This window comes from Natrix helvetica (genome assembly GCF_964273705.1).
Source record: "Natrix helvetica genome assembly, chromosome: 1".
NCBI lineage: Eukaryota > Metazoa > Chordata > Lepidosauria > Squamata > Natricidae > Natrix > Natrix helvetica.
The window spans coordinates 139,660,040-139,686,435 of NC_138548.1; the positions used below are offsets into that span (position 1 = coordinate 139,660,040).

General features: G+C 38.4%; 2 protein-coding genes across 4 annotated transcripts in view; one reads left to right on the plus strand and one right to left on the minus strand.

The window, feature by feature from the left end:
• The window catches only part of DPP10 (dipeptidyl peptidase like 10), a 652,197-nt gene that overhangs the window by 226,555 nt on the left and 399,246 nt on the right, over positions 1 to 26,396 (minus strand). The window lies entirely within an intron of this gene.
• LOC309384117 (occludin-like) overlaps positions 1 to 26,396 on the plus strand; it is a gene marked incomplete at its 5' end in the record, with an annotated part of 28,574 nt that overhangs the window by 1,722 nt on the left and 456 nt on the right. The window contains 2 exon segments of the mRNA XM_081937304.1: positions 25,344 to 25,414; positions 25,417 to 26,395. Of these exon segments, the coding sequence (XP_081793430.1) occupies positions 25,344 to 25,414; positions 25,417 to 26,395 (1,050 nt within the window).

Here is a 26,396-nt window from a genome sequence, read left to right on the forward strand (position 1 = left end):
ATGGCATCTACAACAAAAAAATAATAATGCTACTGTGCTACAGGACTTGGCAACAATGCTTAGGGAGAAGTTGTTACCCAGATCATGATTTCTCTCACGTCTCAGAGATAAAGCCATCAAAGAAACATAGCATTTATGGACAGTTTCTAGCATGCTGATGAGAGATGATTAAAACTGTGCCAGGTTATTTGACAGGGTTCAAAATTACCTTGCTTCATCCATTTCAATTAACTCATATCAGAGCAGCAATTCTCATACTGCATATCTGGATTCCAAGCACTGCCATATTATTACCCGAGGATCCATTTATCATTATCACATTCTAATTAATCAAACCAAAAATCCAATAAAATAAAAGAACAAAGAATATAAGCATATATCTGATGATAAAGGAGGACAATTATAAAATATTATGTAGTTAGATACACGAATTCTATTAACATGCTAACATTAAATATACTTTGTCTATAATCAAAGTATACTTTAAGGTGATATATTTAGAAGACAGTAGGATTTTACATGATATATTCAAAATGAAGATAGCATGATGTGTTGAAAACCCTTAATTTCAAAAATAATTCATTTTAAATGGTGGTAATTGCATTGATTCTTTTTATCATTTCAACAGGGTATGATTACTACTGTTCTCTGGATATCTGCAATCCAGATGTGATAGCCATTTTAGTAATAATTGAGTAGTAAAAATAGATCCTTGTTGAAGCAGTTCTCAACCTATAGAGTTTAGAGCGTTGCCATTATCCCATTGTATGATGAATTAAATTTATAGTTTTAAAAGCTGATCCCAAGTTTATAAGGAGATTTACAAAATATGCTTCTAACATTACATATTATCCTTAATCCCAAATTATAGATTTCAGAAATGGTGTATTGATCAATTAGATTAGACAATAAGTCTTGTAAATAAAAATAAAAGATTAAAAAATCCAATTGTACAACATCTTTGTAGCTCTTGAATGTTATGAATTTTTAATATACTTCTTACTATCAAAGCAGATCAGTTGGATTCCTACCTCCTGAATCTGTTTTAAAGTACTCACCAAGTTAGCATCTGAGCTTGTAATTAATCTGCCAGCTATGCCACTAATACAATATTTTGATCAACAGGATTATTTGCCTAGTTGGGAACTACAGAATACATATAAAAATAAGTGCCTGACCAGAAATTAGTGATTGGCAATTCCATTCTATCATGCATAGAAGATTGGATACATTGGCTATATAGAAAATGGTCTGCTTGGATCTAAGTAATTATTAATTCCTTTAGCCCAAAAATTGAAACCTGTATTCTTACAAATATTTCAGATAACTCTAATTTAAAATAATATTCACAAATGAAATCATTATATATTGTGGTTGGAGCTTCCAGACACCATGCCTAAGTACCATCTGGAAGACTTTAGTATAACCTAATCTGTTTCCACGTTTGCTCCAATTTGCTTAAACTACCAAGGTGGTATGAAGGATAACATTTTCACATATATGAAGAAATAGGCACAAGAAATAACTATAATTTTAGACATAGGATATATAATAAGATTGTAGGATGAAGCTGAACCCCAAGAATTAGCTTGAGATGTATTATAATTCAATCCTTGATATGCAAACACAGCAAGAAGGAAAAAGACTGTTATGTTAATATCAGTCAGAGGAGAATTTGAGATAGGAAGGAAATACCTAGCTCTAGAGCAAAAATTCCTAAAGATGGTGAAAAAGAACTGATGCAAAATGTTATGCCTTATTATTATTGCAATGCAATCAACAGAAATTCTTGGCCCTTTACCATGATACATCTGATTAAAACTATATAAAATGAATTTATTATAAAATAATCAAGCTCATTCACTCAATAAACGTGGATGACTAATTCTACATTAAAAAGAAAGAGTTCAGCTTTTTTTTTCATATTCCTGAATGCAATCTGATTTCAACTAGGAAGACTTTTCGAAGGGCCACTTTTCCTACTGAAAAACAGTGCCTTTTGGCCTCAGCCTCTTTACTTCCTGGAATGGGGAACCATCATCTATTTCAGCTAAGAGTACTTTATAATTTGAATTGATTCCAGTTGGAGTGAGTGATCCTGGAGAGAAGTAGATGTCAAACAATAAAGGACGTTATAGGTAAAAAAAAAGAAGAAGAAGAAGAAGCTCTTAAATCGCACCTGGTAGCAGATCCTTTTAAGGACAGCAGCCTAATATCAAATAATTGATCAAAGATCTACATTTTGAAGAGTACATTTAAAAACAATATGCACAAAGCTGAAACAAAGGAAACCAAAAACTTTCTGATTTTTTTACCCTATATTTTTCTTCTGAATTAATGTTACCAACCAGCCCAACCTGAACTCAAATTTTCAAGCAGTATATATTTTTTTCTTTATTATCTATGAAAATATATGGTCTTCAATTAAGAAATCAATTTTTATTTTATGCCTTACCAATTCACATTATTATTCCAGAGAATAAAAGACATGTAATTATTTTACAATTATATTACAATAAAAAACATGTAATTATATTACAGGAATTATGAAGGCTAGAACAATACCTTGGAAGACATTTTTGAGTTGTAATCCTATAAAATTCCTCTATATTTCATGCTTGGATATCCTAAAATATTAATAACTTTAAGTGTCCTAACTGTATTGCAAATAAGGAAAAATGTGCATGAAAATATATGCATTACAAGTTTCAAGTTCTTATACAAACAATAGGAAGAATTATTTTCTCAGATAATTACTTGTGCTGCTGAAAACTTGGGGATCTTTGTAAATTAGCTTTTTCTAGGATAACTTAGGACAACTAGCTGGCACTGTTACTTTTATATACCTTTTTGTCATTGTTTAAACAGTACTGCTCTCTCTCTTTTCTTTCCACCTGCATCTGGTTCAGAGGTGGGTTCCTGCCGGTTCTAACCGGTTCAGTAGGAGAGGTTCGTCAAATCTACCATACCAGTTAGAAGAGGTTCCACTGGTGGACCCAGAAGTAAGTTCTGGAATGCCTGCCCCGGCCCTGTTGCTCACTCGCCCCGCCCGTTCAGTCACAGCTCACTCGCTCTCCCGCCCGTCTGCACTTAACTAGTCCAGCCTGCCGCTCATTGATTGCCTGGAATCTAGCCAATCAGTGAGTAGGCTGGATTTGACCCGCCTGCCTCTAACACCCATTTAAAAGTGCGGCACTAACGGCCAACATTCTTCTTTTGAACAGAGTCTTTCTCGTTCCCAAGCAGCTGTCACATCACGCTTACTGATCGGGTTGTCCCTTCACTTCGCTTCACCTTCCAACAACTTGCTGCTTCCCTCAGTAAGCAACTAAGCATGAGGGGCGGGGCAGCAGCGGTGGGAGGCTAGCGTACACCAGCTTGCAGCTTTCGTGAGGGAAGGTCTTCAGGCCTTCCCTTGCGAAAGCCGCGGGCTGGCATATGCCACGTGGCTGAAAAGGAGTGGGCAGAAGCGGTGGCAGGAGGCTAGTATATGCCAGCTCATGGCTTTCACGAAAAAGCGAAAGCCGCGAGCTGGCATATGCCGCATGGCCGAAAGGGGGTTTCCTGCTATCCCCTCCCTGTCCCAAGCCTCACCTGGCTGGCTAAGCCTGCCAGGTGGCGGGCCTAGCTGACCCGGTTGTTCCTTGTCCCTTCATTCCTGCTTACCTGCTGCCTCGTAGCCTGCCTGCTGCCTGCTGCATTCATTGCATCGAAGTGCTGCTGATTCTGCCTGCTGGTAAGTGACCCGGTTTTTCTTTTCTTTTATGCTTTTAATGTTTTTTAAAGAATATTTTATTTATTGTGTATATAATTTTTTCAAATCGTTTATTTTAATTTATTGTGTGTAGAATACTTTTCACTGGTTTTATTTTAATTTATTGTGTGTGGAACCCTTTAAAATGGTTTTATTTTAAACTATTGTTGGTAGAATCTTTTTAAAAAATATCTTAGACTATTTTATTCTATACAAAATAAATTAAAATAAAACCATTAAAAATATTCTATCAACAATAAATTAAAATAAACCACTTAAAATATTCTATCCTCAATACTTTTAAATAAAACGATTTAAAAATATTCTATCCACAATACATTTAAAAGTATTGTGGATAGAATATTTTTAAATGGTTTATTTTAATTTATTGTGTATAGAATATTTTAATGGTTTTATTTTAATTTATTGTGTATAGAATATTTTTAAATGGTTTTTAAGGATTTTTTTATTATTTATAGAATATCTTTTTATAATTATTTTTAGGGATTTTTTATTTATTTATTTTTATAGAATATGTTTATTACAAGGAATGTTATTCCTTTTTGCAAATGTTTTATTTATGATGCAATATGTTGTTTTAAAGTGTGCAGGTTGGTGCATGGTTTATGTGTCTCAAAGTGGCTGCTTTTCTATAGGCAGGCCAGGTTGGTGCAAGGCAGCTTTGCCAGATTCTGTGTGTTTCTGTGTGATACTTTGTTTAATAATAATAATAATAATAATAATAATAATAATAATAATAATAATAATAATAATAATAATAATAATAATAATAATAATAATAATAATTTTATTTGATTAGCCGCAACCCTCTCCCGAAGGACTCGGGGCGGCGTACAATCAAAAGGATAAAATACACATAGGACACACATACATACGAAAAAAGGACAATTTCATTCGTGCGTGGAGGAGAGTAGATTTGTAAGTGAAAGACAATAAACACAGCTAAAAACACAATTAAAACACAGTTTAAAATCCCCTTAAATAAAATTGCTAAATTAAAAACCCCTCAGGAGCGTAACGAAGTCATGGTTGAGCCAGGCCAGATATTTGAAAAAGGTGGGTCTTGAGCTTAACACGGAAGGAGCGGAGGTCAGTAGTGGTCCTAATATCCGGGGGGAGGTCATTCCACAGGGCTGGGCCCGCCACAGAGAAGGCTCTGCTCCTAGGCGCCGCCCCATGGCATTGTCTAGTGGACGGCACCTGGAGAAGTCCCTCTCTGTGCGAGCGAATAGGTGGTAGGGATGTGTGGGGCAGAATACGATCCCGCAGGTAACTAGGTCCTGAGCCATGGAGCGCTTTAAAGATCGTAATCAAGACCTTGAAACGCACTCGATAGACCACAGGAAGCCAGTGCAGCTCGCGCAGGTGTGGTGTCACATGGGAGTACCTGGTGCTCCCCATAATCACCCGCGAGGCCGCATTCTGGACCAACTGTAGTCTCCGAGTGCATTTCAAGGGAAGCCCCATGTAGAGAGCGTTACAGTAGTCCAGGCGAGACGTCACCAGCGCATGGGTGACTGTGCGTAGGGCGTCCCGGTCCAATAGGGGGCGCAATTGGCGCACCAGGCGAACCTGATGGAACGCCCCCTGGCCACGGCTGTCACATGTTCATCCATGGACAGCCTGGCATCCAGGAGGACGCCCAAATTGCGCGCCCGCTCCACGGGGGCCAGTTGAATGCCCCCAATGGCCAGAGATGGAATTATCTGGTTGAACCGGGGAGCCAGAACCCACAGCCACTCCGTCTTGGAAGGGTTGAGCCTGAGTCGGTTGTCATCCATCCAGACCCGTACGGCTTCCACACACCGGGACATCACTTCGACGGCCTCGTTGGGGTGGTTCGGGGTGGAAATGTACAGCTGAGTATCATCAGCGTACAGATGGTATCCCACCCCAAAACCACGGATGATCTCACCCAGCGGCTTCATGTATGTGTTGAACAGGAGTGGCGAGAGGACCGACCCCTGTGGCACCCCACAGATAAGGGGGCTTCGGGTCGACCTCTGCTCTCCTGCCAACACACGTTGCGTCCTGCCGGAGAGGTAGGAGCCGAACCACCGCAAGACGGTGCCCCGGATCCCCAACCCCTCCAGTCGGTGCAACAGGATACCATGGTCGATGGTATCAAAAGCCGCCGAGAGGTCTAATAGGACCAGGATAGAGGAACAGCCCCTATCTCTGGCCCTCCAGAGATCATCTACCAACGCGACCAAGGCCGTTTCTGTGCTGTGCCCAGGGCGAAAGCCGGACTGGCGCGGGTCTAGATAATCATTCTCCTCCAGATGTCGTGGAAACTGAGAAGCCACCCACTCTCCACAACCTTCGCCAAAAAGGGAAGGTTGGAGACAGGACGATAATTGACCAGCTCCATAGGGTCCAGGGAAGGCTTCTTGAGCAAGGGTCTCACCACCGCCTCTTTCAAGGCGGCCGGGAGAGACCCCTCACCCAACGAAGCGTTCACTAGGTCCAGGAGCCAGTCGCGTGTAACCTCCCAGGATGCCAGTACAAGCCAGGAGGGACACGGGTCCAACAAACATGTGGTAGGTCGCAGTCGCCCACGCAATCTGTCCAAATCCTCGATGACAACCAAGTCAAACTCCTCCCAAAAAGGTTTCTCAAGACTCGCCACTGGCGTCTCGACTGGGCCACTGAAGGGGACCCAATCCTTCCGGATTTGAGCGACTTTATCCTGCAGATATTTCCCAAACTCCTCTGCCCTGCCCTGTAAAGGGGCCTCCCGTGGCCTCTGAAACAGAAGAGAGCGGGACACCCGAAACAGGGCGGCAGGGCGGTTCTCTGCGGATGCAATCAGAGCGGCACAATATTGACGTTTGGCCGTTCTCAATGCCACTAGGTACGTCCTTAAATGGGCTCGTACCTGTGCTCGGTCAAGTTCGGATCGGGAGGATCTCCAACGACTCTCTAGGCATCTCTTGCGGCGCTTCATCACCCTTAGCTCCTCGGTAAACCAAGGGGCCAGGGTGGATCGTTGCCGCCGGAGAGGCCGCAAAGGCGCCACCCGGTTCAAGGCCCCGGTAGTCGCATTATTCCACGCGGCCACCAGGTCCTCTACCCGAGGGCGGGTCAGGGCTGCAGGAGGTGGCCCAAGCTCCGTCTGGAACCTGTCTGGTTCCATCAAGCGCCTGGGGCGGAACCATCTAGTGCTCTCCGGTTCCGCCTCCCCGCAGCGAGGAGTAGGACCAGGGAAGTCAAGACGGAGGAGTGAGTGATCTGACCATGACAGAGGAGTGATGGTTAAATTCACTCCTCCCAGATCACTCAACCACTGGCGAGAGACAAAAACAAGGTCCAAGGTGTGACCTCCCTCGTGTGTCGGGCCCTGAATCATTTGAGTCAGGTCCATGGCTATCATGGAAGCCATGAACTCCCGAGCCCCCTCTGATGCTTCTCCCACCGACGGCAGGTTAAAATCCCCCATCACTAAAAGTTTGTCTCAACCGCCACCGATGAGATCAGCTCGAGGAGCTCAGGCAGGGTCGCTGATGTATGGCGGGGAGCCAGGTATACTATCAGCAAACCCATCTGCCTCCTAGGGCCCCATTTCACAACAAGGGATTCACATCCGGACGTCTGTAGCACAGTGGACTCCCTCGGCTCTAAATCCTCCCGGATAATCACTGCTACCCCACCGCCCCTTCCCCGGGCCCGGGGCTGGTGAAATGCTTGGTAACCGGGTGGGCACATTTCCACGAGGGGTAACCCTCCCTCGTGGCCCAACCAGGTTTCCGTTATTCCCGCGAGGTCCGGCTCCCCCTCCAAAATCAGATCGTGAATGAGGGGGGCCTTATTGACAACGGACCTCGCATTGCATAACAGCAGCCTCAGGCCCTGGGCCTGCAGATCCTGACCACCTAGAACGCGGGGGTTGGTACAAGCGACCGGGTGTAACCAGCACCCACGGTCTCCCAACCGACTACGGGTTGTTAATCTGTCCTCGTATCTGCCCCTCCCTACGACTGTTGGGATCAAGAAGCCCTGTATGGGAATGATATCCTCTCCCCCCTCCTCCTCTCTGCTCCTTCTGCTCAAGACCACGCCTAATTGTGAGATGGTTGCTGGTTCTGTGAGCTTCCTGGCACTGTCCTTTATAATTTCTCACAATGCCTTGATGGTTTTTATTCCAGTGGCTTTGTCTTTCCTGTCCTTAGGGTTAGGGAAAAAAACTGGTTTCATCTGTGTCTTTTGGGGGGAAATTGTTATTTTTTGGTGTTTTCCTGGCACTGTCATAGTTTGTGTGTGTGGGTGTGTAATGTCCCATAGTTATCTACACATTAATAATGATCAAGTACTAATAATATTTCCTTATACATTTTAGTGACCTTTCTTTACAAAATTGGTGTTTTCTTTCATACTTTTAGATTTCTAATTTCTGTTTCTATTAGTTAGCAATTGATAAAACAAATCCCACGTGAAAAAGTATTTGAAGCCTTCTTGATTTTAATTGTCAATTTATTCATTCCTGCACATTCTAATATTTATCCATTTTCATATCTCTGTTTTTCCACTGTTGTGCAAACACAATTCCAGCAGCTGCTAACATGTGTAAAATTAAATATGTATTGCATTCCCTTTCAAATACCCAACAAAATATTTCTGGTTTTAAATCCACATCTTTCTTTACCATTGCTTCTAACCACTAACTCTTGAATAGCTACTTGGACCGACCTAAGTACTGAACCTAATTCATATATTCCTGTTTTTTGAACTGAGAACTAAATTTCAGAAAAAGAAATCTGTATTGCTCTGTGAATCTATCTATGACATTCATTCTTGATCTAACTTCTTGGATGAAAGACTATATCTTTCCTGTTTGTTTATATCTTTCCTGTTTGTTGGGGGACATCCTTCCTGAAAAGACTGTACATTGTTGGGTGAAAGCAGAGGTCCCTTCTGCTACCTGTAGTCCTCAGCTTACAACCACAATTGATATCTAATATTGTTTTATTTCTTTTGCAGTTAGTATTATTTAACAGAATGAAGAAGAGGCAACAGAGTATGACTGCTTTCTTCTCCAAAAAACCAAGAGCTGAGGAATCAGCTGATCCACAACAGTCACCAGCACCACCACCAGCACCATAAGCACCACCACCAGCACCACAAGGACCACCACCAGTACCACCACCAGCAGCAGCAGCAGCACAACCACTTCCACCACTTGAGGTCGGAGAAAGCAGCAAGTCCATCTCCTCCACTGAAGTTCCACAACTTCTTGACTGCTGGAGTTTGCAGCAATACAGACACTTCCAGGAGAAGTATGATGGACTGGCAGTATCCAACAAAAAGTTAGGTTGTGAGTACTGTGCAAAATCCATGTTCTCATTAGAGAAAGGTATTCATGTTTCTAGAGAATGGAAACATTTCCAGGTTGTGCAAGCAGGTTCAACTAAGGAGAATTAAGAAGTATCGCTCAGAAAAAAATTAAAGGAACAATTTCAATCAAAAGCACACCTTATTTGTTTGGAGAGGAGTAAACAATGGGAGCAGGATGCTTTAACCGAATCCGTAGTTAACTGACAAACATTTATCCAATACTTGCAAAATATTTTCTACTATTTACGATCTGGCACAAAGATGTAATCCATTCTCAGACATTGAAGCGCAGATAAATTTGCTAACTAGGGTTGGAGTGGATTTGGGAGTTGGCTTGCATTCATGGAGATCCGCAGTGAAAATAGTTGAATTCATTGCGAATGAAATCAAAACCACCGTGTTTTCCAGGATTATTGCTAAGAATCTAAAGGTGTGCCTAATAATCGATGAAGCCTCAACACTTTCAATGAAAGCAGTGCTGATAGTTTTTGTTAGAGTTGAGGATCCAGAATGCCCAGCAACCATTTTCATTGAGCTGTTGGAATTAGAGAAACAAGATGTGGAGACCATATGTTTTGCAGCAATGGGAAGCTTGCGTAAAGTTGGGTTTACCACTGAATATCTGCAGAAGAATTTAATTGCTTTCTGCTCCAATGGTGCCAACGTTATGCTTGGAAGAAAATCTGCAGTCAGCACCAGAATAGCTCAAGACTTCCCAAACATAATCTTCCCAAACATAATCTGGCACTGCTTGAACCACTGCCTGCAACTTGTGCTGGATGATGCAATAAGAGAAATAAAGCAACTCAACCACTTCAAGATCTTCCTTGTTAAAATACACACCACCTTCCACAAATCCTGCAAGATCCAGAATGACCTTTTCCAAATCTCTGAACAATTGGCCATTGAAATTGTGAAGATTGGCAGAGTTTTGGGACCAAGATGGGCTGCCTGTAGTTTAAGGGCAACCATGGCTGTGTGGCGTGCTTCTCCAGTGCTACATCAGTTTTTTCTGGGCAATGAAAGATTCCCAGGCATGGCTTCCCGTTTTGAAAATCTAATTTTTTTGAAGGATTTGGCGCTCATGATCGATATTCTAAATGAGATTTCTCTTCTGTCAAATGCCCTGCAGTGGAGAGACACAGATATCATCAAGGCCAAAAAGTTAGTATTGTGAACAATCAAAGCTTTTGAAGTGCATAGACAGAGATGGGCACTTATGAAACAAACCTTGAAGCAATGCTACAAACACAAGCCTTCAAAAACATCAATTTATCTCCAAATCAATTATTTGTTGCCATTCCTCATGACAAGATTCTGTCAAGCATCACCAATTTGAAGAAAAGGCTGATGGATTGCGACCATCTAAAAACAGGTAGCCAATTACCAGCCTCAAGCAAGTTACACTTTATCATATATTTGGAGCCAGATTACTGGAACATTGAAGATGTAGTCGTTCCATGGCTGAGGCAGAGGCAGCATTGTTTCAATTTTTTAATTACAAAATTAATTTGAACGACTACAGAGGTTTTTTGGAAAATGTGCTCAAAATCCAAGCAAGTACAAAATTCATGACAGTATCAGAAAAGCTAGAGATATTGTCAGGACAATTGCTGTTAGTTCAGCAGAGGCAGAAAGGGGGTTCTCAAAAATGAACCTCATGTTCAGAGCAAAGAACCCGCTTAATTGTTCCAAATGTAAGTAATCTGATAGTGATAAGTGTTCTTGGCATGTCTGTTGGGAGATGGACCCAATTCCTGCAGTGAAAAAGTGTCTCAGAGCGCACCACCACACGGCTGATGATCCACGAGTAAAGACCAAGAAAGCTGCAACTGAGGAGTCTGGAAGCCTAAGAACAATATGGAAATATCAACAACCAGAAAACCAATAACACAAGTATGTACTTGAATGTATCTCTTTCATTGTGTTATTCTTATGTAAGGTGTAAGTGCATGCTATTAAAGTCTTCCTTTCTGTGTCTCTTCTTTGTGCAGGCCATTCATTGGAGCAAGTGTGGTTTAGTGATGTAGAAGACCGGCAAGGCCAGTCATCCTTCCTATGTAAGTAGCTGTCTTTATTGCTGGGTGTGCTGGGTTCATAATATAGTAAGTGCAAGCAATTAAAGTCTTCCTTTAATCCCCACAGAAAAGGACAGTAATCTTCCTTTTCTATTATTTTATGTGCTTGTTTCATCCTAATGCAGTGCATGCAATTAAAGTCTTCCTTTCTGGGTCTCTTCTTTGTGCAGGTTATTGGAGCAGGGTGGTCGGGTGATGGTGCAGAAGACCAGCAAGGCAGTAATCTTCCTTCTGAAAGTAGCTGTCTTCATTTTGTGTTTTATGTGCTGGTTTCATCCTAATGCAGTGCATGAATGAAAAAGTTCATTTCTGTGTCTCTTCTTTGTACAGGCCATTCATTGGAGTCAGTGATATTGAAGACTGGCAAAGACAGTCATCTTCCTTCTGTAAGTAGGTCTTTTATTGTTTTGTGTACTTATTTTAATCTTATTGTAGTTCATCCACTGGGGCAAAGAATTCAGAGACATCATCTTGGCCACTCCCATCCGGTGGCATGACTGCCAAGCCAGTCCCATCTGGTCACATGACTGCCAAGCCACTCCCACCCAATCACATGGCTAGCAAGCCACTCCCACGCAGTCACATGGCTGGCAAGCCACTCCCACAAAGCAGGCCACACCTACAGAAGGGGTTCCAAAATTTTTTGAAACCCACCACTGATCTGGTTAGATATTTTTCCTTTTTCCATTTGGGTCCTTGTCTTGTCTCCATCTAGCTGAGATCCACTCTTTCTTCTTTCTGCCTCTTTTCATTTTATCTGGCACTTTCCCTTAATTCATCTCCCTACTGACTGAATTTCTGAAGATCATTTCTACTGTCTGATTAAATCATATGGGAAAAAGTGTCAATCCATAACTCATATTTCAAGGAGCATTGCAGTATATATTCGTCACTTGTTTCCTAAAAACCTCAAAATTACTACAGCAATAAAGCACAAGTTATTGTCACTAGATTCAGTTAAAACAATTGTAGTTAATATTTGGCTACATGTTGTAAGTTATTGGATATGAATGGAAATATTTGATAAAATGAGACTGAATATTCCATATAAATACTATATTCTTATAAAATTCCCTCCATATTAGTTATTTTCAACCACGGAAGTATTTGAAGTGAGTTGTGTGTAGTGTGTGTGTGTGTGTACGTGTAACAATTAAATCTGGAAAATGTAATGAAATTAATGTTTATAAGGGAAAAACTCAAAAGTATCCAATTGGATTTTCAGTAACCTTAAAAAAAATAGATTCTGTGATATGAAGAGGGGGGGATCAATCATCCAAAATAATCCTATCTTGAAGTTGAAACACTTCAACAACCTCTAAGTAAGGCCTTCATATGAGATTTTAGTTTTAGATAGGCAATAAATCCTTACCAGAGATAGAAATGTTAGGTTCATCAAAGACTCTGAAAATGGAAAAAAACAATGAAAGTTATGATTGTTGGAACTGTATTTGGGAAAATAATATTTTCCCAGTATTTTATAAATGTTCACTTGTTCTAATGCCACAATAAGATTTGATTTAATATGTACTATATTTTTTTTCATTTCTAATAAAAATGTATTTTGTTTTGTTTGTATGTATGACTGCCAAAGGATACTCATTTAGTTTTTGAAACTTATACTGAAATAGTAATTATTTCCTAATGGAGATGGGTGGTTTAAAATGTGAATAAAATAAATAAATACTATTATTTATTAATCTTATAAAATATATAAAAGTAAATGTATATGGGATGTGTGTGTGTGTGTGTGTGTGTGTGTGTGTACACATGGATAGAGAAATACTTGTTCACCTGTAACCTATGGCCACTCTCTTAATGTATACTTGATGCTAATATGAATGAGATATCTCCCTGTGATCATATATTTTCACTTAACAGATATAGTTGCTGAAACCATATATAAAATTACCTTACTTGCTGCTGAGCTAAGTCTTATCACCTATAAAGTATAAGGACATTGCATCAGCTATCATACCTTAATCATCAAAGTCATTATATTGTTATTCCCTCACTTCATTCTCCTCTTTAGTTGGCTTCAGGTTTGGCTGTCTCCCAGATGTGAGAGACATAGTTATGTTGATGATGGACTCAACAACATTATTTTAAGCACATTTATGTAGAACATTAATTACAATTAAAGTTAATGGCTCACATCCTGGAAACTGTTCATATACTTACATTTCACAAAGCAAAATGCTGTAATCTGATTAGGAGACTTGCCAAAGTATGAATGACTATGACAAGACATTGGTCAGAGAAAAGAGCAGCTGACTTTTCAGCCAAATCACAAAGCAATTTTGGCCATGATAGCAAATTAGCAACCATAATGAACTGGAAAGCAATTTATTGAAATAGTATCTGTTAGATTGTTCCACACTTTACTATAATCCTTTGATTTATTTGTTAACTTTGGAAATGTCTAACTTAAGTTTTAAATCAGGCTAGACAACCCATGGGTCATCTTTTTCAGAGATATTTCCTTACCAAAACAGAGAACCAGAATGACCACAGGCAGGTTGCTATAGTTTTTAATTAAAGAAGAAAACATCATTTTAATTAGAATGTTCCAGAACATTCAAAATGAAGGCAATATGACTGCAGCAGCAGCAGCCCAAAAGCAGAGCCAGTAGCACTGAAGCAGCCACTATCCCAAATTACATTACCTTGAAGACATGGGGAGTGGATTTTGGACACATTCGCTAAGTTAGTCCATTTGAGGTAACTTGGTTCAAAAATTATTGTTCTATAATGCACTATTTCACTCAGGTAAAGTCATTACAAGATTTTCAGTAGCAGATAGAAAGACAGACAAACAAACCAAGGTTATTTGCAAATAAATATGTGCTTGTTTAGATTTAAATATGAGAAATTGACTGTTGAAAATATTCCATTTCTTAATGCTGCACTGTATACATGCACTGGTCTTGGACTGTATTGAAGTGTGAGATGCAGATTTTTCTCTCTCTCCTTTTCACTCTATTCTGACTGTGGATGGAGCAGCTGGATAGAGACCAGAAGTTGCCAAGAGGGAATGCACAGCTCTGCTGCATGAAAGCCTTTTTGTTCTGGCAAGAACAAGGAGTTTGTATTCCCATAAGGAATAATCTGTTTTTTAAATGAATACTGTTGGTAGTTGCTACTCATTCCTTTTTTGTTTATTTGTTTGTTTGTTTCAACATGTCAAACCTACTTTAAACTCCAATCTCATTTTTCAGATGTGTTGAAAGAATATTTTTCTCTTCTATCTTTTAGTTGGAATTAATCCATGGCAACAGTCCCAGCCTAACTTTTCTTATCATTTTTTGGGTTCCATCATTCTGCCAGTTGTTTCTGCTTTGTGTTCCATCAATAAACCTACTCAAATGATTTCTCTCCAGACTGAACCACAATATTTCTAAATCATTTTCAAGAGTCAAAGTGAAATGGAGCTTTATATTAAGATTCTCCTTTCAATTGTTCCTCCTTTCCTTTCCCCTCCTTTCTTCCAATGCTTTTCTTTTCATGACAAGCAGCACTTAACCTCAAGAAAGTAGTTCTTACAGAATCGTCCAACCTCTCTCCTCCCAACACCACTTCTTTAGATACTTACACTGACCAATATTTTCTGATAATCTCTATCTATGTTCCCCTATTGAAGGTCCCAGTCAAGCCAAACTAGTTCAATCAATTCTCACACTTGTGAAAATCTAATTTTAAATGCCCTCCTAAGCACCTTGTACTGTACATTGTGAAGAAATTAAATGTATGCTTCCTTGAACATTACTCTTGATTTTTAATGTCTAATGCTTCCCAACATGACACTTTTTAATTTGAAAGCCTGTGTTGCAAATTCACCAAGAATTTCTTACCAATACTGCCAATCTTTAAAGTGCACCTTAAGATGCTATCTCGAGTTTAAATAATACTGATGCAATTATCCACTCACACAACTATTTATAGAATTCTTGTCAAAATTCCAATTGCCAAACTGTTACCATGATTATCGCACACACTCACATTGTATGTATTAAACACACACATACATATATGCACATACTACACACACACACACACACACACATTAAACTGCTGCATTAACATATGTAATATTACATATGTAATATTATGAGTTGGTTCATATGTAATTGGTCTACTACAAAGCTAAACATCTTATCATGCACTTATCATTTAAGTGACAGAAAGAAAAGTGTTAAGCAGTAGATAAGTACATCACAAACCTTTTACTCTAATAGGATGTTTCTCTTTTCTTTCTACCCAGCCACTAGGGATAAGCATTCAAGACTATAAACATCCACTATTAATGTACAATAAACAGAACTCAATTATGCTCCATCAATCATGGAAAAGATATTACTGTCAACTATTTCAAAAGGAATTTCCCTTCATCATAGTTTAATTAAAGTCTCTTCTAAAGGCAGTTACAAAATACATTATATGCAGAGTTATAATTACTTTCTTTTAAAAAACCTGAATAATTCATTTTCATTGTATACTTTTGGATAATGCAAAAAAGTTTAGCAATGCTTATACAAGCAAAATCCAAATTCTTTTGTAAGAAATATTGTTTTAATGCAGTTTTATCATAAATGTTTTATTCAACAGATGCTTCTGTGAACGTCATTTCATCTGACAGCATTCCCTGAGATCACACTAAAAATCACATCACTTAGAACTTCATGATTGAAGTAATATGTTTTTTTAAAAATAAATAAATTAAAACATCACGTTAATCTTAATGTATTGCATCCTCAATAACTGACAACCTTTTTTTTAAAAAAAAAATCCTCCATAAAAATGCAGTGATTTCTTGCTCCATTTTTAAAGTCGTAATTAATGTGCCTGCTATTTATCTCATTATCAGGAGCTAAAAAGAAGGAAAATGCGTAGCTGAATGTATTGCATTGATGGACAATTGTATTAAATTCCCTAAGCAAAACATGCATGTGTTTCTTCCTTCTATAAAGGAATCCAGGTAATCCACTTTCTATTCTATTCATAAAAGTTATAATTAAAAGAACATTAATTCCTAATTAATAAAAATATGAATCACTGCAGTTCTCAAGTTAGTAACACAGTTGTTAAGTGAATCTGGCTTCCTGATTGAATTTGCTGGTCAGAAGGTCACAAAAGGGGCTCACATAATGCCAGGACACTGGAACTGTCATAAATATGAGCTATTTGCCAAGTGTCTAAATTTTGGTCATGTGAGCATGGGGATGCTGCAAAGATCATAGTCACTTTTTTCCATGCTGTTGTAACTTCAAATGGTCACTAAATGAACTGTTGTAAGTTGAGGACTACCTGTACATGTGGACATGAAAGCTTTTGAAATAATTTTGTTGAGCCTTCTTAAGGATGTCACCTCATCTCTTTCCAGATCAGCATATTTTCTGAAGTGCCCTTTGAATGTTTTACCCAACTGTAAAAAATTAAATTTGAATCAAATTGGTAAATAGGATGGCAACCATTTTCACTAATACCCATCTGCCTTGTGCCTTCAACAAAATCTAAATTGAGAAATTTAGAGTTAGCACAATGCAACTAAATCAAGAGGATGAAATAATTAAACAAAAAATTAATCCATATTCTTTCAGAAGCCTTGACTACAGGAAATAGTGGAAAATAACCATCTTAATATAACCCAAAATTAACCCAAAGGTATTTTAATTTGAAAACTATGGCATTGCACTATAAAGTTAATTTTAATCCCTTTGATTAACATTCTGTCTCATTTCAAACTGAGGAACTATCTTGCTTGGAACAAAGCAGTGCTGGTTTAGGAGAAACCAAATCCAGGTAATATCTCAGATGAAATCTAATCCAGCAGTATAACAGATAACACCAACAAAATAAAGATTGGCTGTCAGGACCAAGGCCAGAGACATCACAGTGAAATCCAATTGAGTCTAATCCTTTATTAGCATACATCCAATAGAGTCTTGCCAAACTAAAGCCATAACCTTCTAACTGTATCTAATAGAGATACCCTAAGAGATTTTAGGGTGTGGCTAATCTGAAATTCTCCCCCCCCAATACATTTTGGGATTACATAGTCTCTTAATTTGGGTGTTTTTCTGGGAAAATTCTGTGTTGCCATAAATCACGCTTTCTGTTCCAAGTGTACATTCTATTACATTGGCAGATTATGTTCTATCATTCATGAGTTTGGAATTGAAGTCTTTTAAACTTCAGAATTTTGCTCAAGACTCCACTGCCAGCATTGCAGTATTCTTTCACGTGAGGAAGATATCATTCTTGAATTGTTCTTATTACTGCAGAGTTTTCAGTTTTTCAAGTAGGCACTCCTTCATCTGATCATCAATTAAGCTTTTCCGTTGTACCATCTATATTACCTCCCATTATATAGGATTCAGCTTGCGATTCTAAACAGAAATAAAAATACAACCAAGAGCTGAATTATAAGACCTCTTGCTCACCTCACAGTTTAACTACATTTGTTGCTTCTATTATTCTTTTTCAGAGAATTCTATTAGAAAATCTTTCTCCCTAGAGAAACATTTTGGAATAGGCTCTACATTAAACATAGTTGTCCCAAATGAAATTAGATTCTATTGTTAATTTGAAATTCCCTAGTTTAACTGCAGCTCACAGAAAAGAGAAAACAGAAAGAATAGGAGAAGGATTAATGTTTTCAATATATGCATCATTAGAACTCAACTAGATTTTATGCAATTGAGGAACAGAAAAAGGATAAGAGGAACTTGTACAATATTCATCTCAGGATTATTATATATTTTTATACTAAAAAAATACAACAATGAGACCAAAGATTTTAATTTGCCGCAAGAGAATAATCTATCTAATAAGTAGCCATACATGTGTCAACAATGGAAGGAAGCAGGTACTCCATGTCCCTAATATTCAGGAAATAGTAACTATTAAAGGATGGAAGAGTTGGTTACATATAATTGGTAAAACCTCACTCCATCTTTTTGAAAGCATTTCATCTGGTTTGAAAAGAATTCTTAACTATTTATGGAAGAAACCAATGAAGGAATAAGGCATTATGGATTTCTCTGGAATGTCTTGCATTATTTTGAGCACTGTCATTATTTGTATGTGATATCAAAATGTGTGATAATTCTGTTCTAGGTAGAAACAATGAAAGACAAAATAGCAGGGCTGATTTCTGCCAACTTTCCCTTTAATGCTATAAATCAAGATTAAGCACATACAAAATGCTGAAGACATGTTGTGGCATTCTCATGAGGCCAGTACCACAGACTTTCCCTCCCACCCCATTTTGAAGGGACAAGTTTGTTTGTTTTATTAAATTTATTTGCTGCCCATCTCATGATCCAGGCAATTTTCAAGCAAAACAATAGATTGAAGCCACATATAATGTTTATTTTTTTAAAAATGACCATGTGAAGTTTAGAAATATTTTCATATACAATTTTATTAAAGATTTTGACTGCAACAGTAAAAACTAATTTAAGAAAGAAAGGAAGAAAGGAAGGAAGGAAGGAAAGAAGTAAAGAAGGAAGGAAAGAAGGAAGAAGTTATTTCAATCTTTATTACAAGTATAGACAAAGGTAGTAATTCCTTAGCCCCTATGTAACATGCCCTTAATCCATTTGTAACTTTCATAGATCAATATCGTATTTAGCTTTTGGCTGTTTATTTATAATTCTTTAAGCTTGTATTATTCTTTTTTCCAGAGTTGAAACTAAATTCACCCAGTGACTTTTAAAACTTGTCATTCTGAAGGTCTCTAAGAGCTTTGAGATAGTTCATACATAGGTAATTTCTGTAATTGATTAGAAGTGTGGCTTTTAAAAGATTTGGCATGCTTGGAGCAAGATGGCTAAATTATTCATGTCAAAACCATAAAATATTGCTGTCCTCATGAGAAGCAGCTATCTGGGACACATATGGGCAATCTCCAATTCTCTACTTATCCACAGAGGTTCCAAAAAATAGGACTCCTTAGAAGTTATTTAGTCTTTGCACGGTTATTGAGTCTGTTCTCATAGAAACATTTTCAGTTCACACTACCTCCCCAGAAGAAATTTAGAAACATCCTTGATGTCAACAAAACGGTATAACAATAATAACAAAAACAAAAACTACCATGTGACAAATTATTTGCTGATTCTGATTTGGTAAAATGCTAGTGATTTGTGTCATGCAAGATAGATAAAAGCAATATATAGTATACCTAAAATTAATGAGCATATGCTACTTGGCCTGGACTATCTTTATAAGGCAACTTACTGTTCCATCTTTTGTAGGCCACAATATACTAAAATAACCAAAATAACTCAGAAATTCTACACATCTTATGGGAATTAATAATCAAATAAGGTGATCCTATAAATGCCTAGTTAAAATTCAGAGAGACTTAACTCAATATTTCTGTCAAGTACGCATAATATTGAATCATTTATTTTCCTTATGATATGTTTATTTCCATGTGTTTTCCCCCCATAAGGTATTCATTATCTTGGCATATCTGTTGTTAAGACAATAGGTTACCATGGCAAGAGTATTCTTTTATGAAATTTAAGTATAAATGAAATGGGGGGGGGAGTGCAATAGTTGGCCACACAATTCAGCAGTGCTGAACTGCTACAGTAAATTACCCCTTTAAAAGTGATTTAATTTTCACTTTCGCAAACAAGATACTTGACATATTTTATGGAAGCTGAAATAAAATTAAATATCCCTGCCAATGCTTGTGGTTAATGACTACTATTTAGATGAGTGAAATTTAAATATAACATGTATATGAAATGTTAATAATAGGTTCTATATACATAATAGACAGATGGGATTTCCCTCAGCAAGGACTCTGTGTTATGAAAGCAATGTCTGGGGATTAAATGAGATGTGGAGGTAAAGTACTTCACATCACCTCCATTTTCTCAAGTAAAGCACCAACCTATTGTACAGAAAAGGGACCATACTGCTTGCGAAGTTTTTTTAAGGAATATTTTTTTAAAGTATTCATTTTTTAAAAAAAGTGAAACACCTCTTAAAATATTTCCAAATCTCAAATACACAAATGTATGACTATAGATTTTTAAAAGTACCTTTGAGTCAGGTGTTTTGTATGTTTATCTCTTTCTCTGTGTGCTTGTTTGTTTTATTCCGGGCAACTCCCTAGACAGGTCCCTGACGTTTTATTGGCAAGATTTTAGAAATGGTTTACTCTTGCCTTCTTCCTGAGGCACCCAGCTGACTTTGTGCCTAAGGTGGGACTAATGCCTTAACCAACATACACATCAACTGGTGCTGATGAGCAGATCTTACATATGCACTTATCTAAGGCAAATAAATTAGATGGTATGAGAAAATTATTTGTAGCAGATGAATAAGTGAATAGTAGTTTTGAAAGATTACTTTTTCCTTAGACGTATTTTAGCTCATATCACAAACTGGGTTACTTCTTTAAAAAGTAATCATTTTTAATAAGTAATGGAAGTTTATATAAAAACAAAACAAATGTGAATTAATAAATGAAGAAGTGAATGAACTATTAAGATCCATAAATAGAAGCACCATGGCCAGATCATAAGAAGCAACTGATCAATTTTATAATGTTGGGCAACATATTTTAAAAAACACAAGAAGATAATTTGCATTCAGTAGATCAAATGTAGAATGGTGAACAACTTAAAGACTATAACTTCTGAATAAGTGTTAAAGGGGCTGGATATATTTTGAAACAAGAAACATTTATTTATTCCTTTTTACTTTCATTCTATTTAAACACTGCCTAACTTCAAACCAACTGAAGCATCGAATTATTGCGTATCTATCATTCATTTTATTTCTCAGTTGCTAGTTAAGAAATAATACAGATATTACTTTTTGATGACATTCACTAAGATATTTGCCATTTTTTTTATATAACTGTGTTTTTGAGATTACCTTTCACATGTTGTCTCTTTCATTTCTTAAACCTTGTAATGGTCAATTGCTAAACAATATAATATAGTATAACTAGAATCATCTTAAGATAATTTCCTTTATCCTTCAAAAATAGATCTTTATCCACATTAATGCTTGGAAAATGCTTAATTTGCCCCATTTATCATAATCCGTTTACTCAAAGTATGCCTATATCTGAACTCACATTTTGACGTACCATTTATCTATATGCAATATATTCTGTAGTGTACTGTATATTATTTTGACAGAACCAGCTTTTCTTTGTTCATTTTTATATACAGGTAGTTCTCAATTTATAATCATTCATTTAGTGACCCTTTTGAAATCACAAAAATTGGCTCTGAAAAATTGACTTATTTTTTTTATATATGTTTTGTTTTCCTTTAACATCCATACATATTTTCAAGACAGTATGTTGATTGAGTCAATATATATATTTACCCAATGCTAGCAATAATAATACAATTAGGTATACAATCCTAGTCTTCCAACTTCTGACCTTAACCTACACATTGTACTTATAAGGTTCAATAATATTTCTTCACGCAGTATTTGTTATCCCCTTTTAAATCACTAATACTTTAATATTTTAGAAATTACTCAATATTCCACCATAAATCCAATATCCCAATTGTTTAAAAACACAAATAAGACCCAATCATTAGCCAAATTTAATCAATCCCAGAATTATATCTCCAATCCCCTAAAAATATGAGTTTTAATATATTTTTACACATTGTTAATAAAAATAACAGTTAAGTTACCACATCATAGACTTCCAACTTCTAACTTTAATTTGCTTATGGTTATAGTAAATTCTATGGTCTGTCTATGTATGTTCTAATGTTTTTCCAATTTGTATTTTCTATTTCTTTTAATTTCTAACACATTCATCATATTGAGAGGTATTTAATCTCTATCCATCACCTCTTATTCTTTCTGAGACTTAAACATTCATTGACTTTTTGAAACTTTTTTTTTTAAATTTCTCCCTTGGGATCTTATTTCTCTTTCTACCACTTTTCTACCAACTAAATATTCCCTCTGGCTTACCCCTTGTCTTCTTCTGTTGCATCATTTGAGCACCCATCCATAGTCCTTTCATTAATTTTGGGAAGCTTCCCTGTTCTATTGTAAACTTTTAAAAAATATCTATTTGAATTCATAATTATTATTCTTGTCCCTTCAATGTCTTCATCTTCTTGCAATTTCTTTTGTTTTGTCTCCTCCCCCACTCCTTCTGGCTTCTCATCTGTTTTTGAAGTATTATGTTCATCTTCACCTACTCCCTTTGTTGAGGGTCTTCTACACTCAAATCTTTCTCATTGAACAATCCCATTATCTCCTTTGTCACAGTTTCATATAAACTTTTAAGCATCAATAACATTTCTTCATAGACCTCTATTGTCCCCTGTTGAGTCATTTTGCAATAATTTAGTATATTAACAATTATTCCATACACCTTTAGGGCTCCAATATCCTGATATCTAAAAACTCCAAAATTAGTAAAATTTAATCAACCCCAGAATTTTACCTCCAAGTCCCCTAAGTTTATAGTCCTTAAAAGCTATTTGGTGATTTAATATACCAACTGACGTATTACCAGTCTTCACACTTATGACCAGCACAGCATCCCCATAGTCACATGGTCAAAATTCTGGTGCTTGGCAACTATCATGTACTTATACCAGTTGCAGTGTCCAGAGGTCATATGGCCACTATTTGTACTTCCCAAACAAAGTCAATAAGTGAAGCTGGATTTGCTTAACAATTACATGATTAATTTAAGAACTGCAGTGATACATTTAACAATAATGAAAATAAAGGGTGCAAAATCAGGTGCAAGTCACTTAAAAATTGCCTTGCATAGCAGTATAAATTCTGGTACCAATTGTGGTCATAAGTTGAGGACCACCTGTACTAAAAATCAGATTAATTCTTTCTACCCTTTCAATAACTGAAGCCATCCAATAATAATTTCCCTGCAACTTATTCTGTTTTCCTTTACACTAAGGTAAAGGTCCGGACACTAAGGTTCACTTAGGTTGTCTCGTATTGTTACATATTATATCAATGCTCTCAGGGTATTGCACATTTTGCTTTCACTTTTTCTCTGATATTAAGAATAACATAAAACCATAAAAAATTAATCAAAGCCCTGAGTTATTACTACCAATCAAGCTGTTCTGATCTATTTTTAACCAGGACTAAAAATGAATGATTCTGTTTCTGGTTCAGTTCTGGGACTGTCGGTCATTTAGTGGTCTTTTGTAATGAAGGAACATAGCCATTTAACACTGGTAGCATTGTTCCTATTTGTATTTGTGAATGTGATTTGATTTAACTTAGTGAAACTGAGAATAATTGTCTATTTAAAAGTTGAAGAGGAAAGGGATTGAGACAAATCATGTTTTGTGGTGACTTGTTTGACCCTGAATAACATCAGCCTTCCAAGGATGAAAAAGATTCTCTTATCAGATTATATCTACTTCCTGCTAAGACACAAAAGGGAAAGATTGGCATTGGGCTTGAAAGTGACTTGTCACCTTCCTGTCATATTCTTTCAGCACAAACGAAATATATAAGACCAGCTTTTTTTTAAAAAAAAAGGAAGGTTGAATATTCTGCAATACACTTTTCCAGAGAAGAATCATCTCCAACATAGGACAATGAAGCAAACTAAAAAATAAGAATGTAACAGGAATTACTATTAACTTCATACACCTTTGTCTCAAAACTTCAGTGTGAACCGAGCAATGGAAGAATGACAACATAAATAGTGATTATACTCCCTTGTTCAGATCCCGTGTGAGGGAGGGAGGGAGGGAGGGAGGGAGGGAGGGAGGGAGGCAGACTGCATTGATCCATAAAAACTTTGATTATGTATCAAATTGTGAACAAGTTTTAAACCTCAACAATTTTATCAGGGAATATGGAACAAAGAGCTTGAAGGATGTACAGAATAATACTTTTTAAAATGTAATAATAATTTTGAAAAACTTTGACACCTAACCAGTTCTGCCCATAAGCGCTTCTTTTTTTTGTCAGATCACAAGTGTGGTAGAGGGTTTTGAACAGCCATTGTGCCTTTCTTTACTTCTGACCCTGTAACTTGATGGAGTATCTCTTCCCATAGTTACAAACCAGGATTCCAAAACTAAAGACACTTAGTTGTATGTATGTATTGTATGTATTAAACAATTTTATATGGCCGTTCAAGTCACTGCAAGCCCAACTACAACATAAAAAAGTATACTTAACATAAAAAGTATACTTTAAAAAGTATTAATTTAATCATTTATAGTGATGGTACTATATCTCATAGTGATAGTACTATATCTTTCAACACTGTTTTGAAGATGCTTGTCTAATGCTTTCTGGTATTTTTTTTCAATGTCTTGGTTGGTTTGGAAGTTTACATTAAAATGCAACTAACACCTTTATTTTGTTTTTGTCATGGGATAGTTTTTCACTGCTTTCTTGGCATTTTATATTTTTTATATTCTTAATTTATAAGGGAAGATCAGTAACTTGGTAGGCTGAAACTATAATACGTAAAATTAATCATTAATTATGAAACCCAATAATATTTTCTCCTTCTGGGGAAAATTTTGAGGTCATATGAACAGCAGCTACATAAGGAAGAAAAATTGCATCGTGACCTTGTATTCTATTCAGGATCTTTTCAAATGAAGCTGTATACTGGTTTCTGAGATGCAGTGAATAAGTACATAGTTCATTTGACTGATAGGAGACAAGCATTTCAGGTCATTAAAGTGTTATGCTGAAACTACGGGGGTAACCATTAAGTCAGGGGTGGGTTTCAAAAATTTTAGCAAGTGGTTCTCTGTCGAATTGCTGGACGGCCATGGCAATGGGGGGCATGGTCTAGTTGGCCTCCTGCACCATGGGGGGGGGACAATTTTGCCCTCCCCGGGCTCTAGAGGCTTTCCTAGACAGCCTCCCCAGGCTTCTTCTGGGAAGGCCAGAAATGGGCCTCCCAAACTTCTGGTAGGACAGTTTTTTGCACTCCCTGAGCCTCCGTGTGCATGTTGTACTTACCTGCATCCCAAACAGGCCATGTGAGGACTCCTGAAAGGGGCAGGGTGAGGTGGGCGGGGACAGCCAGGAATGGGATTTGGGGGTTCTCCGAACTGCACAAAATCTTAGTTAGAGGTTCTCCCGAACCCCTGCGAACCTTCAGCAGTCCACCCCTGCATTAAGTAGTGCATAAGAAGGGAAAGCTTACACCCCCCTGCCGGCTACGGCCCCCCTGGGGAGGACTACGGGTACCCCATTAAGTCGCCCCCCTGGGCTCCTACTACATTGAGGATGAGCCCCAGCATTGCTACAAGTGGAGCTCCCCCCCCGGCCTGATGAGGATCCTGGAGGGCCTGGGTCTCCTCCTCTGCGTGGCCATCTTTGCCTGCGTGGCCTCCACCCTTGTCTGGGACTATGGCTACGGCGGCCTCTACGGCAGCATAGGGGGCGGCTACTATGGCGGGGGCTATGGCGGGGGCTACGGCGGGGGCTATGGCGGGGGCTACGGCGGGGGCCTGGGTGGCTACGGCGGGGGCTACGGTGGCTCCTATAGGGGCGTGACCAACCCCCGGGTGGCCAACGGCTTCATGATCACCATGTTGGTGCTTTGCTTCATTGCCCTGCTGGCCCTGGCCATCACCAGCCTCATCAAGTCTGGCGGGTCCCGGACCAGGAGGTTCTACCTGGTGGCCCTGGTGGTCTGCGCCCTGATGGCCTTCGTCATGCTGATCGCCTCCATCGTCTACGTCATGGGCGTCAATCCCCAGGTCCAGATGGGGGGCAGCTACTACTCTGCCAACCCCATGCTGGCCTTGTGCAACCAGGTCTATGCCGGGGGAGGCCTCTACAACCAGTACCACTACCACTACTGCATGGTGGACCCCCAGGAGGCCGTGGCCATCGTCTGTGGATTCCTCCTGGTGGTCCTGCTCTGTGTCATCTGCTTCTTCGCCCACAAGACCCGGCAGAAGATCTGGAAGTTTGGGAAGCCAAACATTTTCTGGGACCGTCCACCGGCGCTGGAGGAGGGTCCCAACATGGAGGAATGGGTGAAGAATGTGGACAGCCGAGGCAGCCCCACCGACACGGTCACCCTGGCCTACTCGGAGAAGCCCATCAGCCCCCTCCACGCTCCCGCCAGCCCCCCCGGATACACTGAGACTGACTACTCCATGGACGTCCGGGGCAGCTCTCCCTTCCAGCCCCCCCTGGACAAACGTGCCCGGATGCTGAGCTCCAGCACCTGGGAG